Source organism: Barbus barbus, assembly GCF_936440315.1.
Source record: "Barbus barbus genome assembly, chromosome: 2".
In the NCBI taxonomy this organism is placed as follows: domain Eukaryota; kingdom Metazoa; phylum Chordata; class Actinopteri; order Cypriniformes; family Cyprinidae; genus Barbus; species Barbus barbus.
The window spans coordinates 25614127-25640757 of NC_136730.1; the positions used below are offsets into that span (position 1 = coordinate 25614127).

The 26631-nt window shown below is 37.2% G+C and overlaps 2 protein-coding genes across 5 annotated transcripts in view; one reads left to right on the top strand and one right to left on the bottom strand.

Annotated features, from left to right (window-relative positions):
* Window positions 1–14291, bottom strand: part of LOC306885430 (T-cell immunomodulatory protein-like) — a 137805-nt gene extending 123514 nt beyond the window's left edge. The window contains exons 1-6 of the mRNA XM_079441930.1: window positions 14050–14291; window positions 13699–13783; window positions 9609–9742; window positions 9373–9430; window positions 4723–4797; window positions 4539–4633 (exon numbers count right to left, since the gene is read on the bottom strand). Coding sequence (XP_079298056.1) covers window positions 4539–4633; window positions 4723–4797; window positions 9373–9430; window positions 9609–9742; window positions 13699–13783; window positions 14050–14227 — 625 coding nt within the window. The 5' untranslated portion in view covers window positions 14228–14291. The remainder of the gene's footprint in view (window positions 1–4538; window positions 4634–4722; window positions 4798–9372; window positions 9431–9608; window positions 9743–13698; window positions 13784–14049) is intronic.
* Window positions 14292–14330: 39 nt separating this feature from the next.
* The window catches only part of LOC306842889 (phosphorylase b kinase regulatory subunit beta-like), an 82378-nt gene continuing 70077 nt past the window's right edge, over window positions 14331–26631 (top strand). For 2 of the 4 annotated variants that reach the window (XM_079374051.1, XM_079374054.1), the window contains exons 1-4: window positions 14348–14428; window positions 16896–16982; window positions 20785–20923; window positions 24116–24215. In XM_079374051.1, coding sequence (XP_079230177.1) covers window positions 14365–14428; window positions 16896–16982; window positions 20785–20923; window positions 24116–24215 — 390 coding nt within the window. In that variant the 5' untranslated portion in view covers window positions 14348–14364. Of the gene's footprint in view, window positions 14429–15607; window positions 15701–16895; window positions 16983–20784; window positions 20924–24115; window positions 24216–26631 lie in introns of those variants that run through there. The other 2 variants (XM_079374052.1, XM_079374053.1) reach the window with 2 other exon arrangements.

Sequence of the window (26631 nt, forward strand, 5' to 3'; positions counted from 1 at the left end):
AGTACAAAGCCCTTGCATCTGAAAAGGATCCAGCACAGACCAACTCTGATAATTCCTGATCGTGTAACGCAGTAGTTCAATGATCGTATCATCCAGGAGAGACGGTTTTACAACCGACGTCCGAGCTAAGAAAATCTCCAGATCTTCCCAAACGTGATACTCATGACCCCTGGACAACTCTTCTCTCTCTCTCTCACAATTGAACAATCCCTTTCTTCTTATTAACAGACAAAGAGACTCAAATCTTGCTTAAGGATTGCAAAAAGAAAGTATAATTGTTCCTGCTATTAAAGCAATATACTCAGAAGCAATATGTACAATATATTTACAATATATATTCAGGTTGTATTTCATGAAATTAAGCTTGTTGTGTTATTGGAACCTATGGTATTGTTGTAATCTTTTGATGTCTAATTTTTCCCGATCACTATTTTTTAGTTTTTTACATGCTTGGTGTGATTATTTAGAATCTATGCCTTAACCGCGTAGTATATAAAATTAAGATATGTACTTTGTGTATGCCAAATAACTGGTGTTTGATTTCGAATGAAAGCTGATTTCATCAGCAATAATCTGGTGTGGATGGAAATGGTCTTTTATCATCATAAGGTATGATAACAACACGTATAGAAATCTGCTTTCAATAGTTTTTTCATGTGATAAAATAACTGGGCAGATAATTTATGTGCGGAAAACTGAGCTGTGCGGGCGGGGCTCCGCCCTACAGAGACACCGGTGATTGGATCAAACAGCAAAAGGGGGCGGACTGAAGTCAGCCCGTTAAAAGACAGACACCCAGCTTTGTGTGTGCTCTCTCTTTGCTTGCTCGTGCGCTGACCTGGTGAAACTTTGGCTCCTGCTCTGATTACGCTGCTAAGCGCTTCCAGCCATTAACATCTGGCCGAGCATTGAATAACTATCAAGACTTAGTCAAACTTCTAAAGAAACTATCATCTGAAGCCGTAAGAACTGAAACAAACCTCCTAAGAGCGTCATCACGTCAGAAAGAAGCCAACCAACCACCGAAGGGTACCCCAGTGACATCACGTTATGACGGCACATCAGCAGCCAATCCACACCCGGGGGTTCCCTCGAACAGGAAAGGAATGGAACTCAACTTAAAGCAAGAAGAATCAAACAATTCTTCCTAATGCTGCTGGAAACTGGTTGCATTCATGTTTAAGTGTAAAGATGGTAAAGTTCCTTGCTTGTGACTCCCTCAGGTTGAAGTTAGAGCATTCTTGAAAACGAGCATTAGAACCTTAAACTCTCTTCATCTCAAAACAATTCATTGCAATGTGTGTGTTTGTGTGTTATGCATTCTGTTTGTGTTATGTTAGCTTAGTAGTGTGTAGAGTAGTAAATAAACTTTGAATTTATTAAGAAATCTTTGTCTGGTGCTGTGTAATTTCCAAGTCTTAAACTATTTACCAAAGATTGCGTTACCTATGCTCAAAATTTACCGAATCAATTCTGTGTTATTACGGTGGCCACTGGGAATAAAACTGAATTGTACTGATTTTAATGCTTGCTGGACAAGTCGTTAATGAGGTATCGTTAACAAGGTACAAGTTGAACATTTTGATTAATATCGATTAATCATGTAAATATCAATATCTAATCTTAAAAATAGATTCCCAAAAAATGTAATTAAAATAAGGGCTAATCCTTTACATTAAGATGAATGTTAACATTAAATTGGCTAGTTTCAACCAACTGACACTGTAGATGATGCCTTTATGTCAACAATAGCATATAATGCCGTTTAAAAGTTTGGGGTCAGCAAGATTTTTATTTTTTACTTATCAAGCAAGGATGCATTAAATTGATCAAAAGTGAAGACATTTATAATGTTCCTAAAGATTTTTATTTTTTTTTTAAATGCTGTTCTTATGGATTTTCTATTCATCAAAAATCCCTGGAAAAGGTATTCCACACAAAATATTAGGCAGCATGACTATTTTCAACATTAATAACTACAAATGTTTTTCGAGCACCAAATCAGCATATTGAATCAGCATGATTTCTGGAGGATCACACTGAAGACTGGAGTAATGGGATGTTGAAAATTCAGCTTTGCCATTAAAGGAATAAAATATTTTTTTAAATATACTGAATAGAAGCAGTTCTTTTAAATTGCAGTGATATTTCACAATATTATTTTTTTCACTGCATCCTAAAATAACTTTCTATGAGCATAATAGACTTCTTTCAAAAACCTCTTTCCAGTCCCAAACTTTTGAATTAAACATTTATTCATCCCTTTTAAAAGCAGATAAAGACTATTTAATTTGCCAGCCTAATTATGCACAATTATATGCTTATTATAGTATTGTTTTTTCCCTGCTATCCACAATCAAATCAGACCTTCCACCCAAAAATTACCATTAAAATGTAAATGAACCCACCATGTACATCAAGATTACTTTCTAAAAATGGAAAAAAGAACAAATCATCTCTTTTAAAAACCACAAGACAAGCCACAAGTCAGTGACACAGCATTCAGTTCCAGATGATATCTCCTCCTGAAAGCCTCCACTCACCATCACTAAGGTCTTTTCCTTACACCTCTTGCCACAGCAGACAGCCATAATTGTAGAGTAAGTGGTGGATGATTTTGTCGTGGGTGTGCCCTTTTTTTTTCTCTCCTGGGCTGTTGTTAATCTGGTGTGATTTTCTCACAGCTGTAGAGAGAGAGGCTTTCTTGGTCCTGTCCACCAATCAGGCCCAACAGCACGGTCGCTTGTGTGGCAGCAGAACAGCCTCCAGATGGTTTGGGGGTGGCAGTGATGCCAGGCTACCGCCGAGAGGGTGGGAGATACGTGCTATAGCAGCTCAGGGGCTTTGTTTTAGTATGGCTAAATGGAGTTGGTCCATATTGGTTAGTGAATTACTTTTTGACCTCTTTACCCTTTCCTGGATGAGATGCTTTTGGTCACTGTGACATAGACATGAGCACTCTGAGCCTCTACTACACTAATGGACAGTAAGACTTTGACAGCTTTCTACAAGAGAGCATTTAAATATGTTTTCAGCCTTTAGAAGCACAGGATTATTACAGTCAATTTTATGTGACTGACAGGCAAGCTTAACTGGAAACTATTCACCCTTGAAAATGGCTTTGAATTCATAAATAGCTCTTGAGAGGTCATTTGCTTTAAACAGGTTCAGAAAAAGAAAAAAAGAAAAAACACTGACATCGGGATTCAGAGGCACCTGCAATAAGGGGGATGCTGAAAGGCACTACTCTTCTGACTGTGAGCCAGTACAGACAGCACGACTTTTCATCAGGACACAAAAATGACATTATTTATGCGAAAAATAACTGGAGTACCATTTTGTGACAGGCTATATTCAGACTGCAGTTGATTTGCCTAAATTTGTTAATCAGTTATAACTTACCCATGATGGTAGGAATCATAAAACAATCAATTAAAATTATAAACGAGTGTCTTGTGCTCACAAAGGTTGCATTTAATCAAATTTAATTTTTATTATGTTATTTTTAAAACTAACACAACAGAAATACCAAGAGGGTTTCAGTACTTCAAAGACACTCCCCACAAGACCTGCAGCTAAAAAATGGGCCAGTATCACCCAGACGAAAAACAATGCTCAGGAAGTATCCTGTCTTGATGACAGGATTACAAGCAGAGAGAAAAAGCCTGACAAAGAAAATCTAGAGAAGTAGAATAATGTTATTGTGAATCTGTTTCAGTACATGGAAAGAGCTGCTAGATTCGTGGTCACTAAATTAGCTTATTTCATCCTTATATCTACATGTACCTTCTCCAAAACTTTAACCTCCACAGACAAGTCAGCTGACCCAATGTTGACAAACGGAGCAAAACGAACATGTAAAATGCAGAGAGACAAAGATTTTCAAACTTTTATCTCACTAGCTAAGAAAATAGGGGCCACTTTCTTCACCTAGGCCTCTCAAAGAGACAAGTGATTTCTCTGGAACTTATTTCAGCCGGTGTCCTGCAGACTTTAGCTCCAATTTGCCTCAACACACTTACTGGGAAGTTTCTAGTATGCCTAGTAAGAGCTTGATTAGATGGTTCAGGTGTGTTTAATTGGGGTTGGAGCTAAATTTTGCAGGACACCGGCCCTCCAGGACCGAGTTTGGGCACCCCTGCTATAGATATACAGTAATATCTATAACCTTTTGTAACCTCCACAAAGAATGAAAAAAAACATTACATAAATCAAATGTAAATTGTGACTTCATATATTGATCTAAAAAAGCAGTATGAGAAACATGTCTAAACTAATAAACCTGAGTGTCTGATGTGTTAATAATCAAAGAAGAACTCCAAGCATTCCTAATCCATAAATAAATCAAGCAGCTCTCAGGACCGTTCTACGGCAAATGGGCTTCATCAAGGCATCTACAGAAATGCTAACTGAAAGCTACAGAATAGAGAAGTAGCGATTCTCAAAATCAGTCCACAGAGCAGCAGAACCTTGCAATACTTTCTCTGACACTTCAAAAGGCTTCAGATTGAAGGAAAGACCATAGTAGCATTACTCACCGGCGGTGAAGTCCTTGTTAAGGTCAATGAAAGCATTGGAATGAGGGACGCGCATTTTGACTTCCAAGTTGAGAGCCTTCTCACATTTCAGTAGCCTGACAAACAACAAAACAGCATGCTTTGTACCCTGTACACTTGTTTTTTTTTGACACAGGCTATTGCACATTTAAGAAAACAGTCTTACCTACTCCTGAGATAACAAACCACTGACGAACCATTCACAGATCCAAAAATGTCTGGAATCATGTCCCCATTAAAGCTATAGAAGAAAAGAGGAAGCAGCATTAGACCTCTGCAAAAGCAAAAACTTTACAAGGGAAGTCTGCATTTGTACACTAAAGGGATAAGGACTGCAAAACTTACATGATACATTACATTAAGTTAAACTTTGAGGGGATGAATTTAAGACCTTAGCTAGCAGAACGGTATGTACACTTCTTGACAATAAAAATGTTGGTCTGTTTATCAGAATTAAAGTCAGTGAAAGCTGCAACTGAACCATTATTCCCTAAGGTAAGGTGTTTAAGACCAAGGCTGCGTTTCCCGAAACCTTCTTAACGCTACGCCGTTCTTAAGTTGTACCTTAAGCTGTACCTTATCGTTAATACGTGTTTCCCAAAACGTTCTTAGTTAAGTATACCTTCTGTAAGTCATTCTTTCGTAAGGTTGGTCTGGACCACTCTTAGCTATACCTTAGCGCTGTTCACAGTTCACTCCGCTAGTGGCCACCACTGTGCAAAAAGCTTCTTCATATTTCAGTCGATACGTTTGTGATTCGTGGCAAGACAAAGTGCAGAACCACATAAATATTACAAATCTACAGTTGTAATACACCCAGTGTTCAATTAATTGAAGGGTTTTTATGCAAAAAATAAAAATGTCATTATACTGATGGTTGTTAGTTTTTTTTTTTTTCATTATAATATACAAAGGCACATCGGCTGGCAAACCATTAGGAAGCACATAATTAGGAGTCTATTTAAAGGGAATGAATGCGATGGGGAGTTTGGTCAAAATATATGGCAGTGATACAGCGAATAGTTGTCCTAAATCAAAGACGGCTGCGTCCGTGGAGCCAGTAAGTGTATGTGCACTATTTCATAAAAGAAAACTTTAGTCCCCTGGCCTCCATGTCAGAAGATAAAATGCTACAAAAATATATACAGTGGGTACGGAAAGTATTCAGACCCCCTTAAATTTTTCACTGTTTGTTATATTGCAGCCATTTGCTAAAATCAAGTTATTTTTTTTTCCTCATTAATATACACACAACACCCCATATTGACAGAAAAACACAGAATTGTTGACATTTTTGCAGATTTATTAAAAAAGAAAAACTGAAATATCACATGGTCCTAAGTATTCAGACCCTTTGCTCAGTATTTAGTAGAAGCACCCTTTCGATCTAACACAGCCATGAGTCTTTTTGGGAAAGTTGCAACAAGTTTTTCACACCTGGATTTGGGGATCCTCTGCCATTCCTCCTTGCAGATCCTCTCCAGTTCTGTCAGGTTGGATGGTAAACGTTGGTGGACGGCCATTTTTAGGTCTCTCCAGAGATGCTCAATTGGGTTTAAGTCAGGGCTCTGGCTGGGCCATTCAAGAACAGTCAGGGAGTTGTTGTGAAGCCACTCCTTCGTTATTTTAGCTGTGTGCTTTGGGTCATTGTCTTGTTGGAAGGTAAACCTTCGGCCCAGTCTGAGGTCCTGAGCACTCTGGAGAAGGTTTTTGTCCAGGATATCCCTGTACTTGGCCACATTCATCTTTCCCTCGATTGCAACCAGTCGTCCTGTCCCTGCAGCTGAAAAACACCCCCACAGCATGATGCTGCCACCACCATGCTTCACTGTTGGGACTGTATTGGACAGGTGATGAGCAGTGCCTGGTTTTCTCCACACATACCGCTTAGAATTAAGGCCAAAAAGTTCTATCTTGGTCTCATCAGACCAGAGAATCTTATTTCTCACCATCTTGTGGTCCTTCAGGTGTTTTTGTGTGTCTTGCACTGAGGAGAGGCTTCCGTCGGGCCACTCTGCCATAAAGCCCCGACTGGTGGAGGGCTGCAGTGATGGTTGACTTTCTACATCTTTCTCCCATCTCCCGACTGCATCTCTGGAGCTCAGCCACAGTGATCTTTGGGTTCTTCTTTACCTCTCTCACCAAGGCTCTTCTCCCCCGATAGCTCAGTTTGGCCGGACGGCCAGCTCTAAGAAGGGTTCTGGTCATCCCAAACGTCATCCATTTAAGGATTATGGATGCCACTGTGCTCTTAGGAACCTTAAGTACAGCAGAATTTTTTTTGTAACCTTGGCCAGATCTGTGCCTTGCCACAATTCTGTCTCTGAGCTCTTCAGGCAGTTCCTTTGACCTCATGTAGGGCTGCAACTAACGATTATTTTGATAATCGATTAGTTGGCCGATTATTCTTTCGATTAATCGATTAATCAGATTAAAAATATTGACCAAAAAAAACACTATTCCACATTCTGCCCAATGTCCTTCAAACAAACGTGACAACTGAATGCTATGAAAACATACAGTGCTTAATTTATTAGACCACTTATCATAATAAAGAGAAAACATATTTTAGAAATTTGTCAAAAATTTGTTTAAATTTAAAAATGTTATTGTCATTTATTAGACATAATAATAAAAAATGGCCTCATAACAGCTTGCATTCTTGCTGGTATTGTTTATGTACTTTTTGACTGCAATTGGGTATCGCGAAAAAAAAATACTCAAATAAAAAATACAAGAAAAAATAAGTGCTCTGGTTTTCTTTCATAGATAACAGCAATAATGATATTATAGCATTAAAAATAGCCTACTACTGTTACTAAAGAGCTTACACATATTGGAGTACTAACCAGTACAGAAAGCCAAAAAATGATTTTGGTTATCACCAATACTGTTACTTTAGAGCAGCAGTGGCACAAACCTTACATAAACACATTGTTAAAAAACTTACATAAATTTGTTAAGCATTGTAAAAATTGAATATAGTTTAAACCTCTATTAAAAATTTAAATAATAAAGATAATAATAAAGACGAATAAAAACACAAACTCAGTGTTAACCAACAGGTAAGAGTAATGTTCTGCAGGAACTACTTTGATCACAGTCACCTCGTCATTTCTTTATCCTGTAAAAGGCCGTTATGGAGCGTCTCATGTTTATATTCAGACAGACAATTACACGCTGTTATCCCTTTAAAGTTCCTACTCTCATAAAATATTTTAATTTATTTTAAACCTTAAATTAACTTTCAACAACAGATAATTCAGCACAGTGGATATGTTTGCGCTGAAAAGCCTATTAATTGTCTCCCTCTCTACTGTGTTCTGTCCGTCTCTGTCCGCCGGCGCTCATTCGGTATTTTAAACTTAACACAGACTGTCAGGACGGACCTTTATACAAAAATGGAAATGCTCGCGTGAATTTGTGGCATTTATAGATAAGGATATGACCGTAAACTGAACGTTTTTGCGCTGAGGACGCACACACATCTGTCAAAGCGCCTGGCAGGGCAAGCCATTACTCTTATGCATTAACTTAAAGCTTAAAATAAAGAATTATCATGTTTTGGGCAGCTTGGATCACGTGCTTCTCCGGCAGAATCTCATTCTGTTTCCTCCACTATTTTGTCCATAGAAATGCATTATTCAGTGCCGTAATTTGACTAACCAGCTGAAGTTGGACGTGCACTGTGGGCAGACCCGATTAATCGATAATGAGAATCGTTGTCGATGATTTTCATAATCGATTTTATCGATTAGTTGTTGCAGCCCTAACCTCATGATTCTCATTTGCTCTGACATGCACTGTGAGCTGTAAGGTCTTATATAGACAGGTGTGTGGCTTTCCTACTCAAGTCCAGTCAGTATAATCAAACACAGCTGGACTCAAATGAAGGTGTAGAACCATCTCAAGGATGATCAGAAGAAATGGACAGCACCTGAGTTAAATATATGAGTGTCACAACAAAGGATCTGAATACTTAGGACCATGTGATATTTCAGTTTTTCTTTTTTAATAAATCTGCAAAAATGTCAACAATTCTGTGTTTTTCTGTCAATATGGGGTGCTGTGTGTACATTAATGAGGAAAAAAAAATGAACAAATGATTTTAGCAAATGGCTGCAATATAACAAAGAGTGAAAAATTTAAGGGGGTCTGAATACTTTCCGTACCCACTGTATGCATGCCTTTAGCCAGGAACGAAGTGATGGAGGCACATCAAGGCTTCCATGCCATTGCGGGTGTCCCACGAGTAATTAGCCTTGTGGACTAGACACTTCGCCACCCCATCAGCGCTCGACCAAGCCTTCATAATTCACATGAACATGATAATATAAATGACCCTTTCAAAAGCAAGCGAAGCCAAACAGTCAGTTAATGTAGCTGGTTAAGGCAGAATAGCCTACATTTGGCCAGGAGGTTGCGGGTTCGCACACTTGCAAAATTATACATAGCATATATATATTTCTACTATTTCTAAAATGCTTCTTTATAATGAACATTGCTTTCTCAAAACTTTACCCACTCCTATATATAATGAACAATCGATTCTCGAGCCATCGATATCAACCTATTCAGCACCACCGCCATGGACAGCACCTGCTAATGTCGCACGTAAGAAGGTTTGCCTTAAGCAACATCCTAAGGTATAGTTCGGGGAACACACCTAGGAAAGCTATACCCCTAGTTAAGGTGTACCTTTAGAGTCTTCGTAGCGCGCCAAGAAACACCGTTATTAGGAAACGCAGCCCAAGATTATACACATAAATTATATTTATACAATGCCCTTAAATGAAAAACAATATATAGCACTTACTCCATGACAAGGGGCTGATCATCAAAGGTCAGGTTCAGCCCTACTTTACCACTTTGGTCTGTAAGAGAAAATATAACATTCAATGTGCAAATCACTGCTGAAGTAGGCCTATAATTTCTAGAACTGTAAGACCATCAATTCAGGCAGAATTACTGAATAAACGAAGCAACTGGAGCCAGGTAATGTACAGAAAGCACTTTCCTTTTTATTTCTTTGTTTTATTTTTCAGACCTTACCCAAAATTTTGTTATACCCCCAGAAGATGAAGACTGTTTGTGTGGAGAGGACCATCTGGTAGCCAGTAACAAGCACATCCATCTGAGAGTCTCCATCATAATCACCCGGGACCACACTAGTTATACTGAAGTCACTAAGAGAGCCATAGAAACACATGAACAATACCCATACTATATGACATAGTGATATATGGAGCTCACACACTCACAAAAAAATCATGTCAATTTTATACAGAGGGCCAAACTGACCAAAAAAGCAACTTACAAATGAGGACAATAGAAGCAATCAAAACCAACAAAAGAGCAACAACATGCAAGTGCTATGACAAGTCTCGGTTAGCCTAACGCAGTACACGTAGAAAGGTGTGTGTGTGTTTTTTTTAAATGAGTAGATAGAATAGAAGAAAGAAAGTTAGTGTTAGTTTTTCAAGAAAAGCTAGCAGTTAGACAGTAAATATGCAATTGATAGAGGGTCAAGTGTGTGTGTGCTTTTTTTTTTTTTTTTTATAAAAAGAAGACCGTTAGATAAAAGATAATTAGAATTGAGAGTGTTGGAGTTAGAGGGTCAAATAAAGATGGAAGAGATGTGTTTTAGCCGTTTCTTGAACATGGCTAAGGATTCAGTATATTTTATATGTAATATATATATTGGTTTATGATAAAAGCTTAGTATTTCTAATTCGTTAACATATAATGCAATGCAACACAACGCTATTAGAGATGTACAAATACAGATTCCTAAAAAGCCTGATTTATCTTATTTGATACACACATTATTAACATAATATTTATAAGATGGATAATGAAGTAATTAGAGATCGACCGATATATCGATTTACCGATATTTTTCCCGATATTTAAGCATTTTTCCATTATCGAATATCGGTTTTGTAATATCGGATTCCCCGATAAACACCGCCATCTTGTGGACGTTTTCAGAATTGCGCGCAGGATTGCAATTGCAGCGCATCTGAGGGGAGACGAGACAGCAACGCGTGCAGGTACTTGATTTGCTGTAGTTAGTAAACTATTTCATATTACAGGCATTAATGCACAAATTAGATGTATTACATAAATGCCTGATATATAGTTTAAATGCAACTTGGCTCTAAGAAATATGATAAATAAGATACTCTGTCAAGCCCTGTCCCTATAAAGATAGGCTATAACTTTGCCTGAAATAACACAGCCATGAATTAGCACATGGTGGAAATAAAAGCGCTGAATTTAATTCTCTCTGTGGTCTATTAGTCTCGTGAAGTCGGAGTCACATAGATAATCCATCAAGTCCTCTCCCAATAAAGACGTAACTTTGCATGAATTAAATAATACAGCCATGAATGATTGCATGTTGGAAAGAAAAGCATTGAATGTAATTCCCTCTCTGTTGTCTATATGCTCATCATTAGTCTCGTGAAGCCGCTTTCATATTGCAGTTCACTCAGCGGGTTGATGCTCAAGAAATGCTCCAGCTCGGACACCGCATGTAACTTTTAACAAGATTCACTTTTTTGAAGCACCCTAAATTGTATGAACACTTACTATATAACCATTATTTCATTTATAAACATCTAAATTAATACAACTCTATGGAAATTAATTATTTATTATCTCCGCGATCGATCGCAGTTTGAGTAGCCTATAGTTCTGTGTAAAGGCATAGATAAACCGCTCTGTCAGCAGCATAATTTAGAGCATGCCAGTTGAGAAATGCAATAAAATACAATGCTTGTTATATTCCAATATTCCAGAGAATATTATTCCGTGAATTAACATTATCCAGTGAATTATTCTTCACTCTTTATCCTATTAAACAGCTTATAAACATACTAAAACTGTAGTTAAAAATGAAGTTGATATGACTCCTTTCCTTTATTTTCTCCATTTGAAAACATTAGACTTTCTATGTTCATTTTGCTTACTGCTAATATTAGTGTTGCTGCTAAAGCTTTTTATAAATAAAATGTTTTTTATTGTTGTAATACGAAGATTAAATTGAACATGACAGGGCTCTAGACTGCGACCAAAATGGTAATTGTTTGCGAGTTAAAATTTGACGTGGTCGCATTTGTACGAGTGCCAGGTCTGCGCTGCTCCAAAGCGTCTGCTTCATACAGCGCGCGCTGCCAGCCGCAGCACATTATAGCAGGAGTCAGATTTCACTGATCACGTGAAGAGAGGTGCTTTCAGCGCGAGCGCTTCGTGGGTAGAGCCTGGTTTATACCCGCCGCGTCAGCACGAGCGTGAAGGTGCGCGTCGCGGATGGAGTGCAACGGATGGATTTGTTTTCAAACTAAATTAAAAGACCGCTTCTTAAACCAGAGAAGGTGAACGTGGTGGTATTCTTGTAGAAAAAACATGCAAGTCCTGTCAGCCACAGCCAGTTTAGTTTTACTTTTCTTTTTGTTTTCGTTTTGAGAAGCTTGTTATCTTTGCTGTTTACCTCAGGTTATACTATGGAGGCTTTCCTTAATTAAAAAATGTATTTGCTTCCTCAGAGTTTGCTAAACATTCTGTAATATACTAGGTATATAGTACAGCATGTGGTGTGTCCTATGCCATGCCTCGTCTTATTCGTTTTTGTAGATAAATGTTATGTAAGAGTTTGTCATTGTCAACGTACTGTTTTATTGTTGTTGCGCTTTTTAATTAAGAATAACAATGAATCCATCTTTTGTTTTAGTCTTAAAAAGTTAAAGGTGTATAGATATAAGCAAAACAGACAATGATCTTTTCTTGTAAAATGTGACACCAAGATCGCAAATTTGAAAGTAAAAAACGCACGAAAAAAGGAATTCCTGTTCACAAAATTTAAATCACAAATAATATAGATGAAAAAGAACGAGTTGAATGTTGAAAACTTTCGTTACCATATAACTATAAACTATGATAAAAGTTCATCAGCATGCATTGATTAATCAAATGTTGTAGCAAAAACAAAAAACAAATTGCAACCAAATTATGTGCTCGTGCGCAAAAGTGAGATCAGTGGGAAGAATGAGTCTAGAGCCCTGCGTGAAAGACTGCTAATTCTCAAAACATTTTTTGTTAAGATGACTGAAAGGAGGAAAAACCAAAGTGAAGTATGGACTTACTTCACGCAGTCATTTATTTACTTTATAACAGTAAATAAATATCGGTTCTGCATATCGGTTATCGGGTTATAGACATGCAAATAATTGGTATCGGCATCGGTTATAAAAAATCAATATCGGTCGATCACTAGAAGTAATCCCAGATTGCTTCAGTCCGGTAATGGTTTGCTTGAAATATTGATAATAATATAAAGTTATTCTTTCATTTGCCAACTAAAAATCAAAAGACATGACACATGTGCAAAGACACATTTACAACAGCCAGCAGACATTTTTTGAATTATGATAAAAGGCCATTCTCTTATTAAAAATAATGAACTATCAGTCAGAGAGCAGAAGGCAAGTCAAGTCACTTTTATTTATATAGCGCTTTTAACAATACAGATTGTGTCAAAGCACTTAACAGTATCAACTTGGAGGACAGAGTGTCAGTAATGTATAATAATAAGATTAAACATTCAATTTTCAGTTAAAGGCATTTCATTATTGAATTCAGTGATGTCATTGTCTAGCTCAGTTTAGTTAAATAGTATTTGTGAAATCAAATCGACGATGATCGCTAGAAATTAAGTGTCCCCAACTGAGCAAGCCAGAGGCGAGAGTGGCAAGGAACCAAAACTCCCTCTGTGACAGAATGGAGAAAAAAAAACTTGGGAGAAACCAGGCTCAGTCGGGGGGCCAGATCTCCTCTGGCCAGGATATTATGGTTTATTTATTGTTTAATTATTGATTTAATTAAAATGTATAAATCTATTATATTCCTATTTTTATACTGTTGCAATTTCTAACAATAATAGTATTATGTAGTTAGATATTTTATTATATTTTTAGTTATTTTGTTTTATAGATTGGATCAAGGCATATAGAAGATTGCATTCAACAGCTTTTCAGCAAAGTTTTGATCATGTAGATCATTTAGAGGTCTTAGAAATGAATGCATCTCACGTGATACAGTAGGCTAAATAGGGTCAGTGTGTGTCAGTATGTATTCTTACCTAGGGAAAGCCTCTTTAGTCAGAAAGACTTTAGGTTTGAAATAAGGAGCTTTAAGATCAGCCAAGAAAATCACCAACTCAGAATCTGAAAGAAACAATAGTCCCATGAAATAACAAAGAATCAGGCTATTTAACAAATAAATAAACAATATATAAAAACAGAGTAAAAATGTAGTAAGTTATCCTGCCACACCCCGTCATTAGCAACAATATGCGCTGTGTTGTGCAAAACACCCAGTGACATCGTTACAACTCAAGCAGTATCTTACATTACATTAAGATCAACTTAAAGGGATGATTTTGAGACTTTAATAATCTTAACGTCAGCTAGCAGAACTCTAAGTTACTTACGATTCCTGATGATGAAAATGTCAGTCTGTTTATCAGAGTTAAAGTCACCGAAAGCCGCTACCGTACCAAAATTATTCTGGCCGAATAAATCACTAGTAACGTTCTGCAATGCAAACGTGACATGTTGTCCCATAAAACTTAATAAGAAGGTCAAAAACCAAGCCCAAGACAGCAACATTTCGCTGTTAGCTTCTGTCACCACAAACCGGAACACGGCATGTCGTTCTAAGGCAGCCCGCGGAGTACATATAGGTTTTGCGACAGTTTGAGTGCTAACCGGCAGTGCGAGTGTGATGTTGTTATTTAGCTGTCATTATGGCAAGCCTAGCGGATGTCGGCTGGAAGCTGCTGGAGTTCAAAGCCAGATCTAAGCGATCAGGTTTGGATTTTTGTGATGCATGGCATTGAGCACAATTAAGCAGTGCGCATTTGTTCTCTCGGTGCATTTTGATCCATTGTCCGTGCTGCAGAGGCGCATTAACACGAGTTGTTTTGTCTGTGTGGCAGAGAGCAGAGCCCAAAGGTCAGGCGTGAAGTTTACGCAGATCAGGGCTATATTTAGAGACTAACTGCACACTGAGCTTCAGGCTTTGCATTTTTAAGGAGTAGCACTTTAAAAGACTTCAGTCCCCTGAATGTCTAAGGTTTTGAAAGGCTTTTTAACCCTCTTAATTCAGTGCTTGTTAGCGTCTGCTTCAGTCTGACATTAAAACTCAAGTAGCCCTTGAAAGAGTTTTCAGAATCCTCTTGTCGTTATGTAAGATATATAAATAAATAAAATCACACATCGTTTCTTTTGTTGAAGGCATAGTAAACTGTGAAAAAGAAAAGTGCTTGCCCTAATATTATTCTAAACCTGTATAGAAAAATATTAAATGAATGTAAATAGTGGCTGTCCTTCTACCAAACATATTATCTTCTTTTGTGTTCTATAAATTCATATGGGTTTAGAACAACATGGGTGAGTAAACAATGACATTTTTTTTGCCATAATTTTTTAGTAGTTAGTTTTATTTGTACAGCTTTATAGAAATTCATGATGTTAATGATGTCAGTATGTTAATGTCTTTATGCCTTATTGTCGTATTGAGCTGCGTGATATTATAGTTTACATTTTGCAATTACAAGCAATCAAGCAGTTGAGATTTGCAAAATAGAATATATTTTGCTTTACCTGAGTATGTATGGGTTGGAGTTGGATATACTTACAGTATATATCCTGTGAGGTAATATAGTTTACATTTTGCAGTAATATAAATATTCAAGCAGTTGAGATTTTCACATTAAAATAGGACTACGGATCACAAATTGTTAGTCATTACCTTAGAAGTTGCATTGGCATTGTAGTTTATGGTGTCATGGTCATTTTCACACATTTTAATTATCATCTCATCCCCTGACTTCAGTCATAGCAGATCATCTTTCAATTGCGAATAATGTAATTTGTTGCATGTCCATTCAGTAACCATGCCTGAAGAAAATCTCACTGTGTGATTCCATGTAATTTGTCTTTTCTCTCTATTTTCTGCTAACCCTCTGAATTATACTAATGTTGTAGCTTAACTAATAGAGGCCTGGCGTAGAGTTCATCTAATGAAAATGGCCAACACTGCCAATGAAGTGAATGTCCATCGCAAACTCCGGGAACTTGGTAAGTTGGGGCGTAGCGATCGATCAGTTCATGGAAAAGACGCTCGTTACTTTAGAAATAAGAACTTTCCGTTTCAGTTTACAAGTATCTGAATAAATGCTAATAACGGTTTAATTTTTGAAAACCAATGCATTCACATAATAGACTCTGTTCAGACCGTTTGATGACTAATTGAAAATTTGTGTTTAATTTATTTTCTTTTTTATTGCAGAAAATAATAATTCTAGTGTTTCATCTGTAATATTTCATCAGATGTAAAAGTGTTAGGCATAAATAATCCTTGGTGATATCATGGGGGAAATTCTGTGATTAATGAAATCAGTAATGCTGTCCAGTACCTTTCATCTTTTTCTGTCAATGTCTGATCAAATCTGTTATCAGAGGGTTTGTATGCTTCTCGAGGCAAGTTACTTTTTTATATCAATGTGGTGAAACTAAAATGAGGAGAATCTTTAATTTGCCTATTGGATGTGCACTGCTTAGCTGGAGTTATCTTAAAAAGAGATGGCTTTGTCCCTGCTACTTACAAGCTGATGGGAATCATGCTAATTTGCTAGGAGATGTGAATTTTCAGGACCTGAGGTATTGACCCTGGGTCGATTCTATTAAAATGTAAATTGCTCCAAAGTTAAATGTGTCGAAATAATGCTCCAGTTGATGGGGTTCCCCTGAATTTCACTCCTTGCAGAAAAAGCTGAATTTACTGGTGTCAGGTTCCATTATTCACAGAGTTTGTGCCAGTGCCTTCAATTTTGCAATCAAGCAGTGTGTGTTTGCAATGACGCTCGATTTGATATATGCATTTGGAGAACAATAGCTTTAGTCGTTTGCATTTTGCTTTGATTGTTTTCCTGGCATGCTTTGCTGCCTTTGCACCTCAGTAAATCTACATTTTGCTGCTCTTAGCATTGTAAATGGAAGAGAAAACCATTTAGGTTACTGAGACTAAATGAAGCACATTTTGATTTTGGTGAGTCAGCTCAACCACGGCATGCTAAGTAGCCCAAAGTGGGCCTGTTGCAGGTCAGTAGTCTATAGTAGCATCATCAAGAAGCCATGCTGACTTTGAAGTATGCTTATCACTTCCATCCAGGGATACTTGAATTGCATCTAAAGACGAGATAAGCATCGCAGTATTTCAGATCTATGCTGATTCAAGTGTTCTTTAACATCTGTCTTTGCTTTCTATGATCAGGCTCCATCTATGAACCCCTTAAGCTATCCATACTGCACCGGGAGGATGAGCCCCTTTGGGAGAAACTTGACCGCTACTATAGCGCAGGTGAGAACTTATGTCCTGGATGTAATTTGTTTTTCATATAGGTTCAAGAGTAGAGGCTGATCTGAGCGTTTTATGAAATGGTTGGCTCAGGATATTTGGAGAACATCTTTTGAGCACTCTATGGTCTTTAAATGAATCGTTTAATCTCATTCTGTCATGTCATGGATTAATCTAGATGCACCACCTTTTTAAAATTTTAATTACAAGTAAAAAAAATATAAAGTAATGCATTTAAGGTATCAAATAATTTAATTATGGCAAGATGTTTCCTAATTTAATTAGAGAATTCAAAAAGTCTCCAAACCATTACATTTAATTATAATACCCAGCAAATTAGTTGAGTCCAAGCGCTAAAAGATTCATTTGGAGCTAGTATGGTTTCTCATTGCTGAGCTCCTCTGTGTATTTTGCTCTTAATCAATACTCATCTCTTTTCCTGCCTACCCTCTTTCTCCCTCTCCTCTCACCTAATCTCACTTTCAATTTCAGTCTTCAACGTGACAATAAATACTGCTATAAAAGATGAAACAGCGTATGTAAGATTAAGGGTTTTCTTGATAGTTCTATTAATTCTTAAAGTTTCTTAGATGAAGGAAAATCGGTCACTTGTTAATGTTTTTTGGGGTTATTTAGCTTAGTTTAAATGTATGTGTTATTTAAACCACTGATTTAGAATTAGCTCCAACATGTTGGTTGCTGTTTTGTTGATGATATCATAATGATTGGTCATTCCCGCTGGTGAGGGTGATCTTGTTAGTGGCAGGCAGACTGATATTTGTGCTGATGCACTGCAAAAAAATAAAAATCATTTTCTTAATTATATTTTGCTCCAGTAAACATGTCTATAAGATAATTTTTACTTGAGAATCAACATGACAAAATATAATAAGATAATAATCTAGTTTTCAGAGAAATCAAACAAAATATAGCAAGAATTAAAATGTTAAAAATCTATAAAAATTTACTTTTTGCCATGACTAGGACACATTTATCATCAATACTTACACAGTGTTTTAATTTGTAAAATTTCTTTAAAAAACAAGAATGACAGCTCTCTACTGTTTAGAATTCAGTACAGTATATGTTACATGGTGCATGTTTACATTACAGTAAAAAATTGTTCCCTAAAGGGGTCATGAACTGAGAAACCAAAGTTCCCTTGAGCTTTTGACATGTAAGAGGTCACTGTACTATCAAAACATCCTGTAAGTTTCAGAACTCAAAACTTTCTCGTTAGTCTAAAAACAGCTTATATTGAAGCCAGTCTACCAAATCGACAGGTTGTGGAATGTACCACTCTATGATGTAATAGTGTGGCTAAACATCAGCAGAAGATGATCAACACCTGCTTCTACATCACTGCCTGTTTAGCCCCGCCCACTGATTAACGCATGTAGTGTTTGCGAGAGAGAAACACAGAAGCCAAATGATAAAGATGCTCCGAAGACATCAAGAGTTAGATACTTTGTGCCAAAGCAATAGAAAACGATTCATATGGCCCACAAAGACTGCACTTGTGTTCACTGTAAACAGTTTTGAAAAATGATCTAAGTATTACGAAATGGATCCTAGTGATTTCATTCTCAAGTAAATGTGTCTTGTTTTTAAAGATATTTTGACAGGACAAGAGAGAATATGACCCCTACAGATCTGTGCCCTATTTACATTTATATGCATGCCAACTGTGGAGAGTGGAACATGGAGCTGTCGGTCTAATTCATATAGTAAAAAAGGTGTTTAACCAATGGATGGAGGACATAAACATCTCAGATTGACCTTATGGTTCAATATAAAGAACACAGACTCCAGCTGCTAGTTTTAAAATATTATAGGAAAGTGGTGTATGGTGTATCTGTTTTGTCTAGCACACCTGATTCAACCTCTCAGCTCATTAGCAGAATACTCGGTGAGCTAGTTTCATCCTCCACAAAAACGATGGAAAAGCCTTGTTTCTTGAACACTGCATACATGAAATCTATGTTTTCAATTTCTTTCCTCCATCCGGACATCAACCTGTTCCTAAAGCTCATTTAAAATCCCCAGACAGCCAACCCTGAGATGAGAGCACTGCAGGGTGAGAGCGAGCGAGGGAGGAAGTGAGAGAGAACAAAGAGAAAAGAGTGACAGAGAGGATGCTTCTCATTTCAATGATCCTTTTGAATGAGTCATGGTAGAAGCAGACAAACGTACAGCGTTAGCACAGGGTAATCCCGTTTTGAAAGTGAATCACCATGTCATTCCCTATAAGACGGATTCTACAATAATAAATAAATGTGGTAAGTTTCATAATTCGGATAGGAATGGTTTTGGTAGACTCTAACTCGGAGCTGAAATGCATCTCAGCTTATTTAAGTGCTGTACTGCATATGAACGCAGCACATTGCATGCAACATGCACGGTATGTTATGGTATGAAGTTTATTGCCATTTTTATCTCCAGTCTTTCTCATTTTTCGGTCTTTCTCACTCTCTTTCTGGGTTTTCCTATTTATGTGGTAATGACATCATGCTTCAGTGCTTCTCATTTCCTCTTCTTCTCCTCTCCGGCCCGTTTGTTGTGAATGCAGTTCTGCTATCTTTCCCCTGCCTCCACAAGATTAAGGTTGGAGAAAACAAGCTTTAACTTTTAATGGACAAAAGAGTCTCTCTTTCTCTTTCTTTCTCTGTCTCTCTTCATCTGTGTGGTTCAATCTCCACCTATTTTCTATGTCGTCTTTCACTCTCTGTGATGGACCCCCCCCTTCTTCTTGGTGTCTAAAAATGGCTTCTTCGTGGAAACCTCATGTTTGTATGTGCAGTTTTAGGGGTTGATTTAGAGGTGCATTATGCTGATAGATGATGAGAGAGATGCAGTCTTCAAAGAATTTGCATCTAGAGTGCTGTGATGCATTCCATCCCTCATGCTAAAGATGCGTGTGAATAATATGTCATTTTGCTTCTTTTCTTTTCTCCGAAGAAGTCACTTAATGCACAGGTGATGCCTCCGCATGCTGTGCTGACTGTGAAATGACTGCAAATGAGATTTTCTTGATTAGTAATTTAAGGTTTTCACAGGAGCAAATGGGCAGTAATAGCAGGTTGTGCGTTAGATTTCGCCAGATTAATTGATTCTCCCTGAAACATTCTGGAAGACTCCAACTGCAGTCTTTCTTTCAGTCCTGCCGGCATCAACCGCAATTACAGTACAAGGCCTAATCAGATGAAGACGTATTTATCGCCCTTTCTGGATTGCCGGATCCTTCCGATGGGGGTCAGAGTAATCCTGGCTGCAGTCTCTCTGAAGAGTATATTAATATTCTGACTAATTCCCCCCAGTGTCTCCTTATCCCCCAGCCCTGCTGGCACTGTCTTTTTGAATTGACCCAAACTCTATATAACAAATGATGGCTCGGAATGAATGTCCCCTTCATATGTGCTGCCGTAATGTGCTGATGAAAAATGAAGTGCCCTATTCAGCGTGATTATACATTAGTAAAGAGAAATCACAGTGGAGAGAGAGAAAGTTTAACAGTTGGGCACAGTGATGGATAAAGCTGTACCTTTTTTTTTTTTTTTTTTTACAATTTTTTAACTTTATAATATTGATAAAGACGAGAAATGTGGAATAATATTTAATTAGCTTAATTAAGGATACATGCAGTGTTTTTTTTATGTCAGACAGCTAGAATAACAGGTGTGAAAAGGTGTTCATCAAAGACGCGTAAGGTACTGCAAGTGTTTGTGGAGGCACCTGCTGTTTCTGTGGGCTGTTGATAGTAACACTGTATCTGTTTTTATCTTTGTTCTTCTCTCATTTCTTCTAGTCAAGTGCACCATTCTGAATTATCAGAGCCCTACCACTGGTCTGTTCCCAGTGAAGACCTGTTCCAACTGTAAGGAGGCTAAAGTCAGAGACTCCCTCTACTGCGCTGCCAGTATCTGGGCACTGGCATTGGCGTACAGGTAGTACTGAGTAGTAATGTATGCGCAATACCTTTTCTATAAATTGTTTCTTTTCTAGTTGTCCCATTTGCTCATCAATCATTAATCAAAATCTGTTAACATTATCAACATGAACAAGATGATAATCAGTATGACCAAGTGCTATACTGTATATACAGTATATCTAAGTGCTATATACTGTATATTTGGAGATTATTAATAATTAAGAAGTTTATCAAAACAAAAAACAAAAGATAAGTGCGATGTGGTATGCATATGCAACACCGCAAAAACAGCACAGTGGCCCCATATGCAGTGGTGTACTGTATATGCGATCTGTGGTGTCTGGGAAAAACAAGATGATTTTAACAGTCAAAAGACTGAACAAGCTATTTTACACCATCTTAAAGCATATGTGTTAGTGAGCTATTTTAGTGAGCAAGCGTAATCTGTATTGTCAGGTGGGTTGTATTATGCACAAAAACATGTGAACGTTTATACTGGTTGTTGAGTCACTTGGTGTGAACAGACTTTATGTCTATGATTTGTGTGCAAATAAGCAGTATTGTGGTATGACTTGGTTGAATATGCCTCTTTAAATGAAACCTTGGGGTAAAAAGAAATATGCTACGTGCATACACTAATATTCAAATATTAGTTGTATATTTTTTATTTTTTTAAGAAATTCATACTTTTATTCAGCATTGATCAAAAGTGACAGTAAAGACTTTCATGTTGCAACAGATTTCGGTAACACTTTATTTCGATAGTCCACTTTAGACATTCTACTAACAGTAAGTAACTTTGCAACTACATTTCAACTAGCAGTCATTAGATTATTAGTAGATTAGTATTAGTAGTCTGCTTAATATCATCTAACACTTTATTTTGATGGGTCCACAACATACAACATACTGAGTATTAGAAACTTTGTAAGTATATGTCAACTTATTCTACTAACCCTAAACCTACCCTACTGAGAGTTAGTAGACACGTAGCTGCAAATTAATGAGAATTAGCTGACATGTAGTTGACATGTAGTTATAAAGTTACTTATAGTTAGTAGAATGTCTAAAGTGGACTATCGAAATAAAGTGTAACCCAGATTTCTATTTAAAATAAATGCTGTTCTTTTGAACTTTCTATTCATCAGAGATTCCTGAAAATAGTACTTCACAGTTTCTACTGAAATATTAAACAGCACAACTGTTTTCAACATGATAATAATGAAAATATTAAAATGATTTCTGAAAAATTATGTGATGCTGAAAACTGGAGTGATGGCTGCTGAATGGCAGCTGTGCCATCACAGGAATAAATTCGAATACATTTAAAATGTAAAAAATTAAAATGTATTTAACAGAAAACAGTTATTTTAAATTAATGTAATATTTCACAATTTTTTACTGTATTTAAAAAAAAAAAAGTAAAAGCAGCCTCTAAGTGTAAGAGACTTTTTTCTAGTGGACTATGGACTATCGAAATAAAGTGTTGCCCTTTTTTCCCCCACAAACAGTAAATAATCCATTAAAGGGTAGTGCGAGTATTCACTCTTTTGATAGATTTATATCAGTGGCAGCTTTAATCACATTGAGGTAAGCATGTTTACCCATTGATCAAGAGCAATTTGGCCCATTGATCCAGGTACATTTGCTTTTACACTTCAGTTTCCAAAGCTCAGTTAAGACAAAATTAGATTGAACTTAATGTCCAGGGATGTACTGGATACCAGATAGCTTAAAGGTTATATGCTCAAACTCTGCAAGAGGGAATTGACGAACTCTCACCTTTATGCCCTTGAACAAGATATTGGAGCTAAAGCTCAGGTTCCTCTTGGGGGATTGTCCAAAGTCACTTTGAGTCCAAGATGTTATGACCAAACACCGCCCCGTTCGCTCTTTAACTGGGCTGTTGTAGAACATTTATCTTGTTCTTTAGCTGTTTCAGTGATTTGGCTTTGTGTTCTAAATCATTTTCCTTCCTAAAAATGAACTTTCTCCCAAGAGGTTCACTTGCAGTATTTCCTCGTGTTTTGCACCGTCTTTCCTTCTTTCATTTGAAGGCAGATTTCCCTCCAAAAATAAGAATAAGATCTGTCATCATTTATTCAGCCTCATGTCATTCCAAACCTCTGTGACTTCTGTTGAATGCAAAATAAGATCCTTTGAAGAAAGCATTTTGTGACAAGGACAAAATAGCTTCATAAAAACACAATAAAAGTCCTTTTTGTTCAGGCGGGAGGTTTTAACGCATGACCTTTTCTAGGCAGTGTCTGATTGGTTTGGTATTGCTCTTTCTCTTCGTAATAACTGAACCAACCCTGACTGAGACAACCAAACACTTGAATATTGTTTTGTAGGTTTATTTTCCTTATTAATTTTCTTACTCTATCTCTGACAGCCAAGGCTGTTTGTCGTTCACAATAATAATAAACAGTTGAACTGAGAATGCCATTTAAATTCCAATTCAGTCCTGAATTGATTTGAGCTAGCAAACAGGATGCAGAATTGTTATGTAATTTTTAACTATGCAAAGTTTTAGAAAAAAAAATTGACATGTAAAGATTTATTGACTTTTTTATATTTTCACAATTTCACAATATCTTCACTGAATTTCAGTATTCAGTAAAAAGGGAATTATAGATATTCTAAAAACATATAATATCCTATGCACAAACACACACACACCTTCCTTCTTTCTAAAGCGGGTCACCAGCACTCTGGTGGCCCGGGTCAAGGTTACAAGATTTATAGGAGGGCACCCAGAAAGAGACTTTCCATTGAACTCCTAAGACAAAGTGTTATTTTTTCCCTTTTCACTCCTCCTGGAGAGGGTTGTTCCTCTAGAGGATGAATGCGAGGATAAAAATAGAGAGCAGGCGTATATCAGAGACAGACGTAGTCATCAGTCTTCACCTCTGCATATTAGCATTGTCAGAGGAGTTTAATTAAGATGAGTCCAATCTGACAGCAAGGCCTGAACCCATTACTTACACTCTATTTGTCTCTGTAAGAGTATATGTGGGTGGTGTTTGCACATGGATGCTCTACATGAGCTTTTTGACTATGTGTTAAAGGTTTGTCTCATTTGCATGTTTGCTTTTTTATGACTGTGAAAGTTTCAACACTTGTCTTAGTAGATGGTAATGGTGTGCTACAGATTCTTTGCTATTTAAAATTTTCCAGGAACTCATGCAGAATGTTTGTCACACAGGCGCATTGATGATGACATGGGCCGCACTCATGAACTGGAGCACTCTGCCATCAAGTGCATGCGGGGGATTATGTACTGCTATATGCGGCAGTCTGATAAGGTGGGTCACAGCATCACACCATAGGACAGAATACAGCAGTGCTGCATGCATCAATTTTGTCTTTTGAAAACCAAGCAACCTGCTGAAGATCGCTTTATTCACCCCTGATGAGCGGTTTCCTACTGCAAAACAACTTTATGGTCCTCTTGATCATTTTTGGTACTGTTCTTGTAAGATTAAGGTCATGCTTATGCATCAGCTTGCAGGTGAAACGTCCTTGTACAGAGTTGGCACAAGTTTGGCAAGATTGCATAGTTTGCGTTTAGCACTGTATGTAATTTTGTTGTCTATTGTATCCTCTAAACTTGTTCACATTGGTTGATTGACTGACTTTGCCATGTATTCCTTTATGTACATTTCCACTGATTTACCTCAGATTTGTTTTCAAAGAAAATGTACATGGATCCCATACTTTTCACATTTCCTCCAGTTCGCCGCACTTTCAGGCAACACTGGGTTTTCTGTTCTGTTCTGGGGTTTATGGTAAATCTCAGAAAACCTCTACACATGGCATGAGGCTTTTTATGGTCCCACTCATGGCTCAACAGCAAGTCTGGCAGGACAGTAGTTCCAGTTTTTACTTGCCCTGCCATTATAACTGGTTCCACCATAAAATAGTGATTTTATTTAATGTATTTTTATATTTACTAGAAATAATATTGTTTAATATTATAATAATGTTTTTCATGAAATGTCAAATAGTTGAAAATTGAAAATGAAAATTGTCATCATTTAATCAACCTTTTTAAGGAGACTTTTGTTTGTCTTTGAAAAACAAATGAACATATTTGTGATGAAACCTTAGAGATTTCTTAAAAAAAAAAAAAATCCATTGAAAGTTCACACAAACAAAAATCTGATCAAAGCATATACACAGAGTACACTGGTTCTCGTACCTCAAGCAAGCGTGTTTGATGTGCTCTATATATTTGTGTTGATAATAGTGCTGTAAAACGATTCATCGCTATTAATCACATCCAGAATAAAAGTGTTTGTTTACATAATATATGTGTGCGTGCTGTGTATATTTATGTATATACAAATACACACACACATACAATATATTTTGAAAATATTTACATATATTTACAGATATATATCTATATCAAGACATTTGCAAATATGATTAAAAGATGAATATGAGACAAAACTACAGAATGTCACATTTTATTATTAGCCGTTTCAACAAATACATGTTTAACCAAATAAAAAGAACAGCACTTTTAGAGTTCATCCCACTCATTGATGTGAGCATTGGGACAGCTGAACATAAGGCAGATATAAAAGATTAAAAGCTATTATGTAGTTGCAGATCCCTTGCGCACAATCACAGCAGTGAGTCTGTGACCCATAGACATCACCAGACTCTTGGTCTCATCCTTTGAAATACTTTTCCCAGCCTTTAATGCCTTTTCCCACCCTTTCCAATTGTTGCTTGTTTTGGGGAGTTTCTGCCTTTACTCTCCTCTTCAGCTGGTGAAAATTCATGTCCAATCGGATATATATCTGGAGATTGACTTGGGCAATCTAAGACTTTCCATTTCTTTGCCCTTAAATTCCTTGACTGAACTGGCAGGGTGTTTTGGGTCATTGTCCTGATGCAATATGAAGCACTTCCCAATGAAACTGGTGGCATTTGTCTTGAATATTGGTAGGCAAGATGGTTTTGTACTCTTCAAAATTCATTCTGCTACTGTCATCATACATTAAATCATCAGTAAATTTGAGAGGGCCTGTTCCAGAGGCAGCCATGCATGCCCATGCCATGACACCACCTCCACCATGCTTTACAGATGAGGCTGTATGCTTGGGATCATTTGCAGTTCCCTTTTTTTCTCCACATTTTTGCTTTCCCATTACTTAGATAAAGGTTCATCTTTGTCTCATCGGCCCATAAACACAGTTCCAAAACTCTTCTGGCTCATCTTTGTGCTTTTTTGAAAACTCTAATCTTGCCATTCTATTTTTGGTGCTGGTCAGAGGTTTGCATCTTGCTGTGTAGCATCTGTAATTATGTGCCAAAGTCTCCTGAGGACAGTAGATTGTCAGCGCATCACCCCAGCTTTCTGGAAGTCGTTGGTGATTTTACAGACATGTCTTTTAGGGTTCATTTTCACAGCTTTTATCAAGTCAAGTCAAGTTGAGTTGAGCTTTATTGTCATTCCGCTACATGTGGGGACATACAGTGGAACGAAATGTCATGCCTCGCAGGATCACGGTGCTACATAAATACAGACATACAACAATGAAGTAAAAAAACACTATAAACCTATACACAACTAACCTACTGACAGATTTAACTATAAGTATACTATATATACGTATTTACCCTATACAAACTAAAAGAATAAAGGATAAAAAATAGTTTCAGCAGGTAGGGGTTTGCATGGGGTTTCAGAGGGGGGGCGGGGTGATT